Raw genomic sequence first — 13973 nt, forward strand, 5'->3', positions numbered from 1 at the left:
GCTGTGCGAGCTGTGCCAGGGGTCCAACGAGTCCAGCGCAGGGGGAGGGGGCTGGAACGGCAGGGACGCCTTGCTGTTGGATGGCACCACCTGGGGGAGTCCCTCGCTGGATTTGTGCCTCCTCTTAAAGCGTGGGTGTGAGGTCAGCTTATCTGTGTTGAGGTCGCTGTTGAGCTTCGTCTAATGGCTGCGGGCCTTGCGGCACCGGCAGCTGTTTTTGAAATCTGCTGGATCTGTTGCTAGGTCCATCTCGAGGTCCGGCTCTCTCTTTAGCTCAGGTATGGGCTGATATCCAGGTTCATGTCCCAGGTGAGAGTCGTTTCTCTACTGGTGGTTGGGGCACACCAGAAGGCATATGCATCATTGTGTGTTCCTCTCTACCAGCCATAGAGGCCGTTCTTATGCAGCTGCAAAACCTGACGGTTTGGATCGAGGCCCATGGAATAGTAACTCTCGGTTGAAAGGCTTGGGAACTGAGCATCTTGTGTTTGTGTGTCTTGGAAGAGCTCAAAGAGTGGAGCTTATGTCTGAATTGGGCCTGCTTTGTTTGTTCCTGTGGTTGCTAGACATTGTCTGACCTGGGGCTGGTTCTTGGGGAAGCTTCGCTGCATATTCAGCTGGATAGAAGGGCCCGTAGAGATCTCCGAGGTGTTTGTAATTTGCCCATTTCTGACACAGGCAGCAAAGCAGACGGCCGGAGTGATTGGTCCTCCGTAATCACAGGGCCTGAAAAACATAGCCAGATGAAGGGAGGGCTTTTCCTGACTGAAGTGTGGTTTCCACCTCGTCTGAATCTCTTTTCTCCGTCTCTCCTGTCTCTCCGAGATAACTGAGAGGAAAGAGCCGAGGTCAGGAGAAGAATCAATTCCGCTCCCGCTCCGCTTTCCCTCCGACTGCACTACGCTCTCCTTTCATCTTCTCCTCTCGGCGTTTACGATGGTGCACACTGCCCCGATCTCTGGGACTTTTTTCTCCACAGGTATGTGCGGAATAAACACGCCCTTTCTGTTGGATCAGCAACACCTCTGTTGCGCCAAAGTTCCTCCGGGCCCTATAATGTGTCCGAGTCGTCTTTAGCCGCGGATGGTCGACGCCGCCGCCGCCGCCGTTGCTCCTCTCCTCCTCCTCCTCCTCTGTCGACCTCTTTCCTCCAGCGGGTCATCTTCATCTTTCACACCTTTGCGTCTCCTCCTCGCGGGTTTGACCTCGATTTCTGGCTGCGTGTCCTCGCTCTCGACGTCCACTTTCACTACCTGGGTTAGAACAGTGGTGCAAGCGGGGGAGTGTTTTTCGATGTCTATCAGAGGAGGGACAACAGGTAGGGATGTGCTCATAGCATGCACTGAAGGAGGGGGGTTGTAGAAGCTGAAGTTGGAGTCAGAGGAGCCGGGAGAACACAAGGAGTTGTGTTTTGAGCTGTGGCTTGAGACTGGCCCGACGCCTGTGCTTGGGCTGGGTTCTGGGCCCGTTTCTGTTTGTTCACGCTCCCTACGGGCCGGCCCTTCTTCTTGCCAGATGGGAAATAGCCTTTAGGCACAAGACTGTCTGATGACTTTGAATCTTGCGGCGACAGGCTGGACCTACCAGAGGACATCTGATGCTGTCTACCCAGCATGTGTCCTTGAGTCTGGCTGTGGTGGGGCGGGGTGTTGCCGTAGTAGTCGCTGCAGGATAATCGTCAAATCCTATGCCAGATTCTTGAAGTTTCTGCCGGAGTAGATTAGCAGCAGACTGCTCTCCTCGACGTGTCTCGAGCTGCTGGTAAGTGTTTGTAAAATGCTGAATGTCTGACAGAGCAGATGAAGATGGAGGAGGAGAATCCTGGACTGGGCGTGGAAGAGGAGGAGCAGGGGGTAGAGGTCCAAGCAGAGCAAAGTCCTCCTTGTCGCCTGACGCTGATGCCACAGCTGCTCCTAATCCAAAGTCGAAGTCTTGTTGTTTCAAGGCTTGGGACGTCTGATGGGCGTCACAGGGGAAGGCAGACAGAGGTAAAGGCCCGGTGTCGTCAACTCCTTTGAAAGTAATCATATCGTTTAATGAGTGACTTTCATCCATATAACTATCATCCCCTCCTGCTACTCTGGGGAAATGTGCTAAGTCTTGGTCCTGTGAATCATTAAACCCTGGTATTTCTGAGTGAGAGAAACCAGGGTAATGATTTGAGTCATCATCAGCGTGGCCTGCTGGCTTTTTAATATTTGGAGTGATTTTCTGCACTATTGCCTCCAGTTTCAAACCTCTGCCTTTCCTTGGAGGCACAGCCTTGGAGCTACCACTTGTTGGAGACAGAGGTTGTGAAAAGGAGCTCTCTCCGAGAAGAGGGGAAGAAAGCCGAGGACACGGGACATCCGAACTCGTGGAGTCATCTTCGTTGTGATGGATAGACTCAGTCTGAGCCACGGGGGAGTGATGCGAGTTTGTGGCAGCCCTCGGCTGAGACGAATCCTGGAGTTGCCTTTTGGCGGGAATGGGAGAGATAAAAGAACGGACTCTCCTTCGCAACATTAACGGATTTGTGTCTCCTGAAGCCCCAGTTTTAGTTTGACGCTGCACTTTCGGCTGAGTGGAGTTCATGTCGGCTAAAAGCTTAGCTGAGCTCGGAGGAGGGGCTGGGCAGGGGTGTTTGGCTTCTTCTACAGCGCCTCTGGAGGCCTCAGGTTCAGCAGCATTTGGGCCGAGAGTCATTTGTGGAGGAATGAGGCCGTGAGAAGCTACCGGAGCTGGAGCAGGAGCAGGAGGAGGAGGGGGCAGTGCTCTGAAGTAGGAGTCCCCCTCTATCATTCTGCTGCCTTCTCTTCCCGGGTGTGTGGCCTCCCACATTTTCAAATCAAAGAACGCACTTTGATGATGGAGTGAAGATTTCGCGTGTGGTTCACCCGGCATGTCAGTTTGGGAGATCATCCTCGGCCTCTGCTCCGATTGGCTGCCCTTATGTCGCCCTGGTGACGAACCAGGCTGCATCATCATCTCCTTTGATGGCCTGTTCATCACTTTTACCCAGTCGCTCATGTCATGGGGGTGATGAGGGGGCCCGCGAGGGTGAGGATACATTTGAAGCTTATTTGGGGATTGAGTCTGGGGGGATAAACTGTGGTACGGATGGTGGGAGGGGAAATGGGGGTTGCTGCGCGGCATCATATTCCCTTCTCTTGTATCTCCATAGCGATATCCAGGAAAACTGCTTCCACCGCCGGTTGATAAATCAACACCATGAAGATAGGACTGATGTCTCGGAGGTGAAGATAAAGGATTAGTGCTTATAGGATGAGAAGGCAGCGGTGTCATATCAGCACTTCCTCGCCTGTAGGGGTCAGCATTAATTACACTAGATGAGTGAGCAGACTTGGAATGATACTCCATATCTGCCTCATTAGCTCCACCGCCGCCGCCGCCATGATGGTCAGTTTGTAAATTTGCAGAGTCTGCGCAAGCCTCTTTTGATGCCGTTTCCATTTTCACCCCTAGTTTCTCCCCAATATCCTTTTTACTCAGATCATTGGCTGCTGCTGCTGCTGGAGAGGAAAATGGTTGTTGTATCACAGAGGCTCCACTCTGACTTTTCTCCCTCTCTCTGTCACTTTCTCTGTCCCTCTCTGGCGTGCTGCGTCGGTTTGGCGACACATCACAAATAACCGAGCGCCGCTCTGATGGGGCTAATATGGAGCCTGATGATTTCTGAGCCTCAGTTTGACCAATGCTTCCTGATAATGGCTCTGGCTCCTGCAAAAGGAGTTCCTGCACAGCGGAGGATGAAGTGGACACGTTGGATGAAGCTTTCCTCTGTGGTAGAGAATAGTCGGCTAAGTTGATGTGTTTCGTTGGAGGTGGCTGAGACTCTGCAGCTTGTGGTAAATGGCTCTGGGATACACCCACTTCAGCTTTTTCAGCATTTAGCAACATCTTAGTGTTGGACGCTTCTGATTTTACTGATGACTGAGGATCTGTAGGAAAATCTGGCTCATTTCCAGGCCTCTGGTTTGGATGGGGTTGCTTTCCAGAGCTTCCCATTTGAGCAGAAAGAGCTGAAACTTCACTAACTCCACTTTGCATCCTCATAGCTTCAGTCATGGCGTACGGGTGTCTGCTTTGAAACTGTTGCTGGACCTGCAGATGTGCAGGAAATGCCTGCTCCGGTCGGCTGTAGCGTCTATCTAAGTTGTAACCTTGGAGAACTTCTTGTAAAAGGCTCGGAAACTGCTGCATTTGGGAGTTCTCCTCGTGACCTTTAGCCCCCGTTCCTTGGCCTCTCTTCACCAAAGCCTCTGCTGCAGGGCCGGTCTCTTTTTGCTGCACAGAGCCATAACCAGTTTGTGTTTGTTGGTACCCCAAGTATCTGGAATTTGATTCCATTCCAGCCCTTCCTCTGTTCCTCATTGACAAATCTGAGCCATATGTTGATTCTGGGTGGCCGTATTTGTGCGTCCCAGACTGTGGAGGATTTTGAGTCCGTCCAAAATTTGATTTCTGGTGAAGGGAGGAATACAAACTGAGATCCATACCTTCCTCTCCATTGTGACGGCTTGACTCTCTGAAGTACATATGTGGCTGTTTTTCATCCACACAGTTGTCTTGGGGACGCTTGTTTTTATCCGAGAGACTTCCGTCAGACCGAGCTGAAACAATCACACCGACACCACTGACACTCTGCTGATCCTCAGACGTGAGCTTTTCTTCATTCTCATTATTGTGTAATCTGGAGGCAGTGTGCAACCTATTTTCTTTGGCCTGACCGTTTTGTGTATTTACTTCTCCATCTGCATCTTGTTGCATTTGACTAATGCTTTTCTCTGTTTTCCCATCTTCACTTTCATTTTGATTTCGGTTGCCTTCCTATGGCCACCTCCTCTGCGGTCATTATAAGCTAAACCGGGCTCTGAGACACAGTTTGGCTGTGGAGGAACAATACTTGAGGAAGCTGGAGGTGCTGGATGTGATTTGGGGCCAGTATCTGATGGAGATGATAACAAGGAAGCTTCGTTTGTTTTAGTTTCAGAAGCTTTTGGTTCTTTTGACAACAAATCAATGGTGACGGTTTTTGATGCTTGTCCTGTTTGATAGCCAGTAGGTTCAGATCCACTGCTTGCACCGCTCATCTGCCTCACTCTCGCATGCTCCCCCTCAGAAAACTGCTCCTCACGCTCCACTTTGGTGCTTGATGAAGCTCCAACCGACATCAGTGAAGAGTCTTCATCAGCACCGGTATCTAGGCTGGCGGCATCACCGATCCCCACAGCGCATCCATCTTTCACCGTGCTGGTACTCGAGGCTGCACTCACGTTTCGACTCCTCGGCTGCGACGGGGGCATGCCGTGTGTCGCCTGCTGCATGTGCCCCCCGTCTTTCCCCTTCTTCTGCGAGAGCACGGTGTCAGTGAGGAGCATGTGCTGCACTGTGTTTGGTAAATTGGCTACTTGTGAGCTCAAGGCATTAAGACTACTCAGGCCTGAATCCTGCATTTTATCAAGTGGAGAGGCTGAATAAATAGAGGAGCTCTCCTCTCGAGACCCAATACCTGCCCCTAGCCCCATTTTGTTGCGACCTGTTGGGGGAAGACCGCCTCCTCCAACTGCACTCATGCTGTGAGCCTTATGACTGCCACTGCTACCACAGCTACTGATGCTGCTATTTGAATTAGGCGTGGGACTTAATTGAGGCATGGTCTGCAGTAATCTACCTTGACCATGGCTGCTACGGGGATTTGGTGTCTGAGGGTGTGAAGGACCATGGCCCGAGGGGTTTCCATGTGCCTCCGAGACCCCCATCAGAGGAGAAGGAGATGAGCTACAACTGGGGGAATGTACTGCAGAGGCCACAGGAGAGGGGTTTGATATGGGGCTAAAGTTTTGGTTGATTTGGGTTTGTTGGGCGTTTGGGTGCATCGGGGATTTGGCTATTTCTTGAGATGCTGCTTGAGGTATACTGGGATTGGAGGCTTGAAGATGTTTCGCATAAACAGATCCTGGAGACGGGCCCTGGTGCTGCATCTTGAGAGAGTTGTCGTAACCTACCCCTAAATTGTGCTGTGAGTTGCGATGCTGTAGTGTGGCTTGCTTGTGAAGCGAGTGCGTCTGTGGGGGATATCCGGGATAATTCGAAGCGTGGTAACCCTGTTGAACATTCTCCATTTGCCCCACATTGTTAGCAGCAACTGAACTGGAGGCTGAGTTTGAACTGGAGTTGACACTGGGAGAACTGCTGACTTTGGGATCGAACCCAGCGCCGGCAGCCCCGTCAAGATATCTTTGTGGAGGGGGGCTGTACATTCCTGATGACCCTGTGGCTGCACCACCCTGTGGAGAGTAGTGTGGGTACTGGGGGGTCATTCTGTGCCCAGTGTGTGGATAGCTTCTCTGCTGCTGCCCATGGAGGACAGCCGGGAAGGTTTGGCCATGCTGGCGGTGCTGCAACTGAGCACCCTGCACGGACTGCAACGCAGGGTTCTGACTCATGTTGTACTGATGAGAGGGAGAAAACGCTCCGGCACCAGCACCTCCACCTGAACCAGCACTGGTGCCATAGTCTACTGGATATGACATCATGCCGGATGATGGTGCAGAGGCAGATCCGGCATGTCGGTACTGGTGAGGTATATGTCCATCCATTGTAGGGTACCCAAATCCTGCAGCATAGCCCATGCCCCCTCTTCTGTGCCGGTCCTTTGCCCCCATTGAAAAATAGTAATCCATGACGTCCTTCCTGTAAGGGTTGCTCGTGTTGCCGCTGTGAATGTTCCCCTGTGTTGGCGCCGGCTCCACAGCTCCTCTGTTTCTAGCACTGTAGGCGAGCATGTGGCTGGCTTGACCGGGGAGGTGATGGCCTCTGTGCAGGCTCTGCTGTTGCAGTCCTGCGTAATCATCGGTCATCCTTGGAGAGATCTGAGGTTCTGCTGGCTGAGGGGGATACAGAGGTCCCCCTCCACCCCTCCCACTGAACCCCGGGGGGAGAGAGGGTGGAGCCGGACTGTTTGAAAAATTCTGCATTGTTTGTCCAAGTTTCGGTTCAAACTGAAAATACCTGTCAGCGTCTATACGTGGGAATGCTTCTGATCCAAAACTGGAAGGCTTATGGCAGTAACTATATACGTCAAAAAGAGAGTCTATGGCCTGGCAGTGAAGCAGGGAAATGCTTTCAAAATCCAAGAAAGACTTCAAGCTGGAGATTGTATATCACAGATGAGAGCAGAAAGTGAGCAGGGAGGTTTAGCAGCGGATGATCTTATCAATATATGAAAAAGCCAAATGGTAAAAATCTTCAATGTGATGTCAGCGTGGTTATCACTTCTTAAAAAAAGGTTCACTTACAAAATGGGATTTTCAAAAAACAAAAAGATGTGTGACGAAGAAGAAGAAGAAGCAGCAGGTTTCTACTGCAGAAAAAAGAGTCCTTTCAACGAAGCTGGAGCAGTTTTGGCACTGAGCAGGCGATGATATCACAGACGACTGTAACATCCCCGTGTGAAATGTTCAGCCTCAACTGTCTTTACATGTACACTGAACAGCTCAAGCAAACAGAGCCATGTCAGGATTAGAGTACGTACTGATCCGAGAGCATCTTGTGCAAAAAAAGAAGAGATCTCAATAAAAGCATTGAGGCTGTGTTTGGTCACAACAATCCTTCAGTTCATCCGCTTGTTTACCGGGACCCGACTCACACCTGTGTGAGGCAAAAACTGCAGGAACTGGAATCAAGAGGTCTGAATACGGACCCTCACTGAACACTCCCAGAGGCGAACACTCCATTGATATTCTCATCAGCTCTTGAAGTGTAATACTTTTCGAGACGTTCTTCTTCTCGGTCATTCCCCTTCAAATGTAGTTTCCTGCTCCTGCTTGCATTCATTAGGACTGTAAGAAGTCTTTGGTCCCTGCTTAGTGATTCTTCTTTCTTCTTCTTCCTGGAGCTCCTCCGTATCTTCACCGTGTTGCCGTCTTACCTCTGTTTTTTTCTCTCAACCATCATTTGATTCTACCTACTTCCATGGCAACAACTTTCCAAAAGGAGGGTAATCCATTTATTCCACTTCAAGTTCAGTCAATTCAAGCTCCTGTTTTCTGTTTCTCTTCAGTATTTCCATGCAGATAAGTTCTTTTTCCTGGAGCTGCTGACCGGGCGCCTTCTTCACAATTCTGCAAAAAAAAAACAAAAGACGGATCAAAAAGTTAGTATGCAACTGCATCTGCTGATTTAATTCAACAAAAACCAAGAGGAATGCACCATGACCATGTGTTGGCAGGCTAATCTGACCTACTCTTGAATACATTCAAACAATAAGGATGTAAATTACAACATTTATAACAAAAACAGAACAAGTCAATATTCAATTTAAAACCTCTGTTTTGACTTTGTGTAACTCATCTTATTCCAAATGCTGGTCTTATGTCTGAATACTTGAGGCTGTGTTCATCGGAAAGAGAAACTGATCCAGGGTCACATATCACAGATCACAACAACATTCCCCCTTTAGATCACTGCTTGCCAAAATGGGGGTCGCCAGGCACTGATTGGGGGGGGGGGGGGTTCTTTTAAAAGCTTTTTCCTTTTCCTTCTGAATATCTAAAATTGTATGTTTTATCCATTATTCAGTCCCTCCAGGATTTCGCGGGATTTTTTTGTGATTGTTGCGTCCCCAAATGCCTGATTTTGCGACAGCTTTTTGAAAAAATTGCTTTTTTCCCCCAATAACATCTCAGGGGCAAGTAAATACGCTAAATTATAGTTGTTTTTAGAAAACATTCTTGATGTGGCCACTGTGACTGTATTTTGATTCTCTTGATTCACAGTAAAAATGCCATGAAAGGGCTGTATTGCACATTTACGACGGTCCCTGAATGCACCTCGCAGTGACGGGTACTTGACAGTCAGTTCACGGCACTCTGAAATTAATCTGCATCTATGACTACAAGGAGTTGATCAAAACTAACTAAATGTGTCTGATGTTTCACCAAACTAGAATAAATCAAGCTGTAGACGTAGAGCTTTTTACGGTAATGGCGGCAACAACGTCAAACCTCAAATAGTAGTACCTTAAAGGGGACATATCACGCTTTTTTCATCAACATATATTGGTCTAAGAGGTCCCCAAAACATGTCTTTAAAGTTTATGCTAAAAAAAAACACTTTGAAATCAGATTTTGGTCTGCCTGAAAAGTCCTCTTCTTCATTCCTCATCAGAACACTCTGTTTTCCCTCTGACCACGCCCCCTCAGGAGGTGGGTGTGGCCTCGGCTCTCCAGCACGTTGATCTAATGTTTACATGTTGGCTGAATATACACGGCTGCTCACAGACCGCGTTACTTCAACCCTCTGAATCTGATCCAGAATCTGATCCTGATGGAGAGGCGCCTGCAGCAGGACCTTTCTGAAGGATTGGTCACAGATTTAGTGTTTCTTGTTGTTTTATTTATCAGTATGTAGACGTGTGTCTTGGTACACAGCTACTAACATGTAGCTATGTGGCTATGCTAACTAGCGCTAGCACTTATCCATGAAAAATAAAAATCATCCACTATATCTTCAAATCTGCAGACGTGGGGAGTAAAACCGACCTTTGTGTTTATTAAGACAGCCTACAACTAGCATGCCAACCTCCTAAGCTCCTTGTTAGCACACATGTGTGCAGGGAATGAAAAACGGAGGAGGGGTTGAGTTGTATTTTATACAGTCTATGGGCTGAACAAGCTCCGAGCTCTGACTTCCTGTTACAGACCGGATGGCGTTGTGACGTATGAAAAACACTGAAAACTGAAACGGCTGGTTTCAGCACACATTTACAGAAAGGTGGAGAAATCAGAACAGGGGCAGAATGGATTCTTTTACTTTTCAGGGGGTTTGTAGACAGGGACACAGGTTTCAGGTAGAGAACCATTAAAAAGTCTATTTTGCATGATATGTCACCTTTAAGTAACATCATGGGTCCCAAGTCTCTGGCCCCGTTATTTTGGGGGTCCTGGGCTGAAAAAAATCCTCCTTAATAATCCCACAACTCCATCACCAACATTTTCAACACATTATCAATTAACATTTTGTCCTTGATGCACACCTCTCTCATTCTACGTTCCTTAAAAAAGGTTTGCTGGGCTCTCATCAACGCCCCTATTTAAATCTGCACTAAGAGCACGTCTTTTTCTGTGGCTGAAGCTTGAACAATAAACGACTAAGCCGTCACAGTGGACAGAAGAGCGTGTGTGCAGCAGTAGCATGCAGTTTAGGCAACAAAACAGCATGGACAAGGTCACAAACATTACAACACATGTAAACAAACAACGTCGTCAGAAGCGGTCCGTGTCCCACTGCTTTACAACGAGACTAAAGACCGTTAACTTGACTCTACTTTACTTGTCTTTATGGGGTTTAATTATTATGGGGGATAATTAAAGGGGGATGACGCCACCTTTATGAGGTCAGTAGCCATAATTGCCCTGTGTGACACGAGGCTCTATTGTCTGCCTGGGGCACGCAGTAAAACGGTTAATGGCCCTGACACACTTCTGGTGACTTGTATCAGTGCAGAGCCTGAGCCGCACAATAACAAGCAGTCACTGTTTACGATTATTACTGAGGAGAGAAGTCGGCACGGCGTCTTTTCATCATCCTGTGAGTCGTGCACTAAATATCTTTTAATACATTTTAATTTCCCCGTTGAATTTTCCTCGCCACGTCACTACTTCATGAATCCTAACGGTGGCGCTACCATCTCTTTAGGGGCATTTTGTAGTCTTCGGTTGATCTGATATTGTGTACGCATCATTATGTGGTTTCTTGCAATCAATCAAGTATTGTAGAATCACTGTATCGTGGATCCTGTTTCAGGCATCTCATATATCATATCCCATCAAACCATCCATCCATCCATCCATTATCTTGACCGCTTATCCCGTTAGGGGTCACGGGGTGCTGGAGCCTATCCCAGTGGGCTTCGGGCGGAAGGCAGGGTACACCCTGGACAGGTCGCCAACCTATCACAGGGCGAACACAGAGAGACAGACAACCGTTCATGCACACACTCACACCTACGGGGCAATTTAGAGTGATCAATCAACCTGAGCAAGTTTTTGGATTGTGGGAGGAAGCCGGAGAACCCGGAGAGAACCCACTCATGCACGGGGAGGACATGCAAACTCCACACAGAAAGGCACCCGCCCGGCCGGGGATTCGAACCAGGAACCTTCTAGCTGTGAGGCAACAGCGCTATCCCATCAAACCATCTGGTGAAATCGTCCATTGTGACTTTAGTTTTATACTTCTACAACTAAATTGGTATATATATATAACATATTATAGGATAGGTGTAAATGACCCCTGGCACAGGACTTCCACCAGATCCGTGTCCGGTCCGTCTCTGTGCTCTCTCATCCGTCAACACCCACTGGTTGCGGATCGCAGCACAGAGCAGGACCGCCGGACAGCTGGAGTCATGTGACCGAGGTTTTCCCAGAGGTGATCACTGAATCAAGGATTCTCCTCCTCCTCCTCTCCTCATCCATGTTGTCTTTCTGGTCCTCTAAAAACCTCTGACCTGTTGACTCCAGGCCTACCTCGGCTCAAAATGACATTTTGTTTTCATTAAGTTAAAAACGATCTACCGATATAGGATAATAGGAAGAGAAACTATTTTGTACCGATAGCAGCTAGCCTGCTTAACGATGCCGCATAACTGTTGTTACCGTTTTGAATGTTTTGATGTTGGTGTGACTTGTTGTACTGTTTTGTTTGTGTCACCACTGACTGAAAGACAAATTGCACCCAGGGGATAATAAAGAAACCTTGAACCGATAACACAGAGTGTTTTATTCTGAAAATTAACCGGATGTTTTCATTTTGTTTTGGTGAAACCTGACTTCCTGTCCCGCTCTGCTCTGTTGAGATTGATGCGTCGTGCTCCGGCATCCTCTTCCTCAAGTCTTGTGTATCTGATCCGGAGGACTCCGACCTGCCGGATCAGAGACGCAGCCGGAACGCAACGGAGCGGATCCAGTGGAAGTTAACACATTGACTAGAATAGAAACCCCATCAGATCCGGTGACGGATCAGAGACGCACCGGACACGGATCTGATTGAATTTGGCCGCGAGAGCCCGTAATTGTGCTCTGCTGTGGTGTTATGTAGCTCTTTGTCTTTGCTTGCATGCATCATACTTACGGCTGTCTAACATGAGTCTGATTCTGCCTGAGGTTTCTGCCTGTTAAAAGGAAGTTTTTCCTCACCACTGTAACTAGCTAAATACTGCGATGTGCAATGCTCATGATGGATTAAGGTGGGGTTGGACTGAGTCTTACCCTGTCTTGGTGTTGGGTCTCTGTTCATAATTTGACATAGTGTGGTCTAGACCTCCTATGTTTGTAAAAGCGTCTTGAGATAACGTTTGTTGTGATTTGGCGCAATACAAATAAAGATTGATTGATTGATTGATACTTTTCTCTGAGCTGTCTCAAATACAAATTGGTCGTGTTGCCATGCAGCTTTAATTCTACAAGCTTAACACAGCACTTCTTTCTGTTTGACGTCACCGTACATGAATCTAAATTACTCCCATATAGCTGACACTTTGTTTCTTCCCTCTCAAGTTCAGCATCATGCACTGGACGGTCATGTGACCATACAAACATGCTACACACACACACACAAACACACACACTGTCAGAGCAGCTGATTGGTGTAACCCGACTCCAAACAATCAGATACGAGGTTGTAACATTTACAGACACAGGCATTTATCTTACAAATCACAGCCTTTTGTGCGGTCATGTTCCAAAGCCCAGTTTGCAATTAGATTAACTGTGCCGCACTTCTAACCACAGGGGTGTCTGCCAATCTCATCATCGGTGTGAACCAACCTGTCTACACCAAACGGATCGTCACGTTGAAACTGGGAGAGCAGGATTTAGCAGGGCTGCTATGTAAGCTATGCAGTGCAGTTATTTCCTCCATTAGTATCTGCCTGGGATTGCAAGAAATGTCAAGATGTTCAATTCAAGACCTCGACTGATCTATGTCGTTATCTTGAGATAATGATGGTGATAAGTGAGACCTCGGCAGACCATGCAACCAATACCCCCATTAATGATCTAATGATGTAAGATCTCTGTTTGTTTGTTGCTCTATCAACTCAAGGAATACTTGTCCTCAATACTTGTACTCGTCCTTGATTTGGGTTGTGCACATTTGGTCAACTTAAGGATTAAACGCTGTCATCCTCACAAGCTAGCACCAGAATTACAAGTCAATTAAACATGTTGAATTGGAATGTAATATTTTTGTTACTATAGGTCTGAAATGCCGGTCATATGTTGTATCTCAGCTGAATGAATCCACCTTGCTTTAGCCAAGGTAGTAGTTCCAGTTAATGTGCTTCTGTTATATTGCTCTAAAGCAGGGGTTCCCAAACTTTTCAGCCCACTAACCCCAAGTCATCTGTGCCTCTCACTGGAAGACTTGTAATCTTAATATCTTTGAAATTGCAGCGTTAGAAAAAAAGTCACCCCCCTCACAGTGTGTGCCGATTGAGAAATGAGCTATCCAGACTACACTCGTCTTTTGTACCAGGCTGTAAACATGTTTACTTCTGCTGTAAAGATCATCCTTTTTGAATTGGTGTGTATGTGGTTTCCTGTACTTCCGGAGCCAGTCTCAACCGGATCCTCGATGAACTGCAGTTTTTAACACTTTAGCATTGGACTCATATTTTTAGACCGGATGTTGCTGCTTGGTTTAAACCATAGACTGTATAAAATATGGACGTAGTATCCGTGACGTCACCCATCTGTTCCTGAGCGCTGTTTGGAAGCCAATCGACGGCGGCAGCCATATTGGAAATGCAGAACTCAACCAGGCAGAGTGTGCCGTAAAGGGGCGGAGTTTGAGCCTCTTAGCCAACAGCTATGTGTTCCCGACCGGGAGTCACGTCAGTCATGTCCTTATTTGGGCAAAAACTGGTAATCTTAATATCTTCTGAACCGTCACGCTAGAAATAAATT

At 47.9% G+C, this 13973-nt stretch overlaps 1 protein-coding gene across 1 annotated transcript in view; it reads right to left on the reverse strand.

Moving 5' to 3' along the window:
• tcf20 (transcription factor 20) overlaps window positions 1-13973 on the reverse strand; it is a 41305-nt gene that overhangs the window by 2524 nt on the left and 24808 nt on the right. Inside the window, 14 exon segments of the mRNA XM_034711422.1 lie at window positions 3-27; window positions 30-150; window positions 152-228; window positions 231-287; window positions 290-346; window positions 349-410; window positions 412-596; window positions 598-810; window positions 812-877; window positions 880-926; window positions 929-1354; window positions 1357-1668; window positions 1671-4811; window positions 4814-8126. Coding sequence (XP_034567313.1) covers window positions 3-27; window positions 30-150; window positions 152-228; window positions 231-287; window positions 290-346; window positions 349-410; window positions 412-596; window positions 598-810; window positions 812-877; window positions 880-926; window positions 929-1354; window positions 1357-1668; window positions 1671-4811; window positions 4814-6980 — 6956 coding nt within the window. The 5' untranslated portion in view covers window positions 6981-8126.

The sequence above is a fragment of the Notolabrus celidotus genome, chromosome 20 (assembly GCF_009762535.1).
Source record: "Notolabrus celidotus isolate fNotCel1 chromosome 20, fNotCel1.pri, whole genome shotgun sequence".
Taxonomy (NCBI): Eukaryota; Metazoa; Chordata; class Actinopteri; order Labriformes; family Labridae; genus Notolabrus; species Notolabrus celidotus.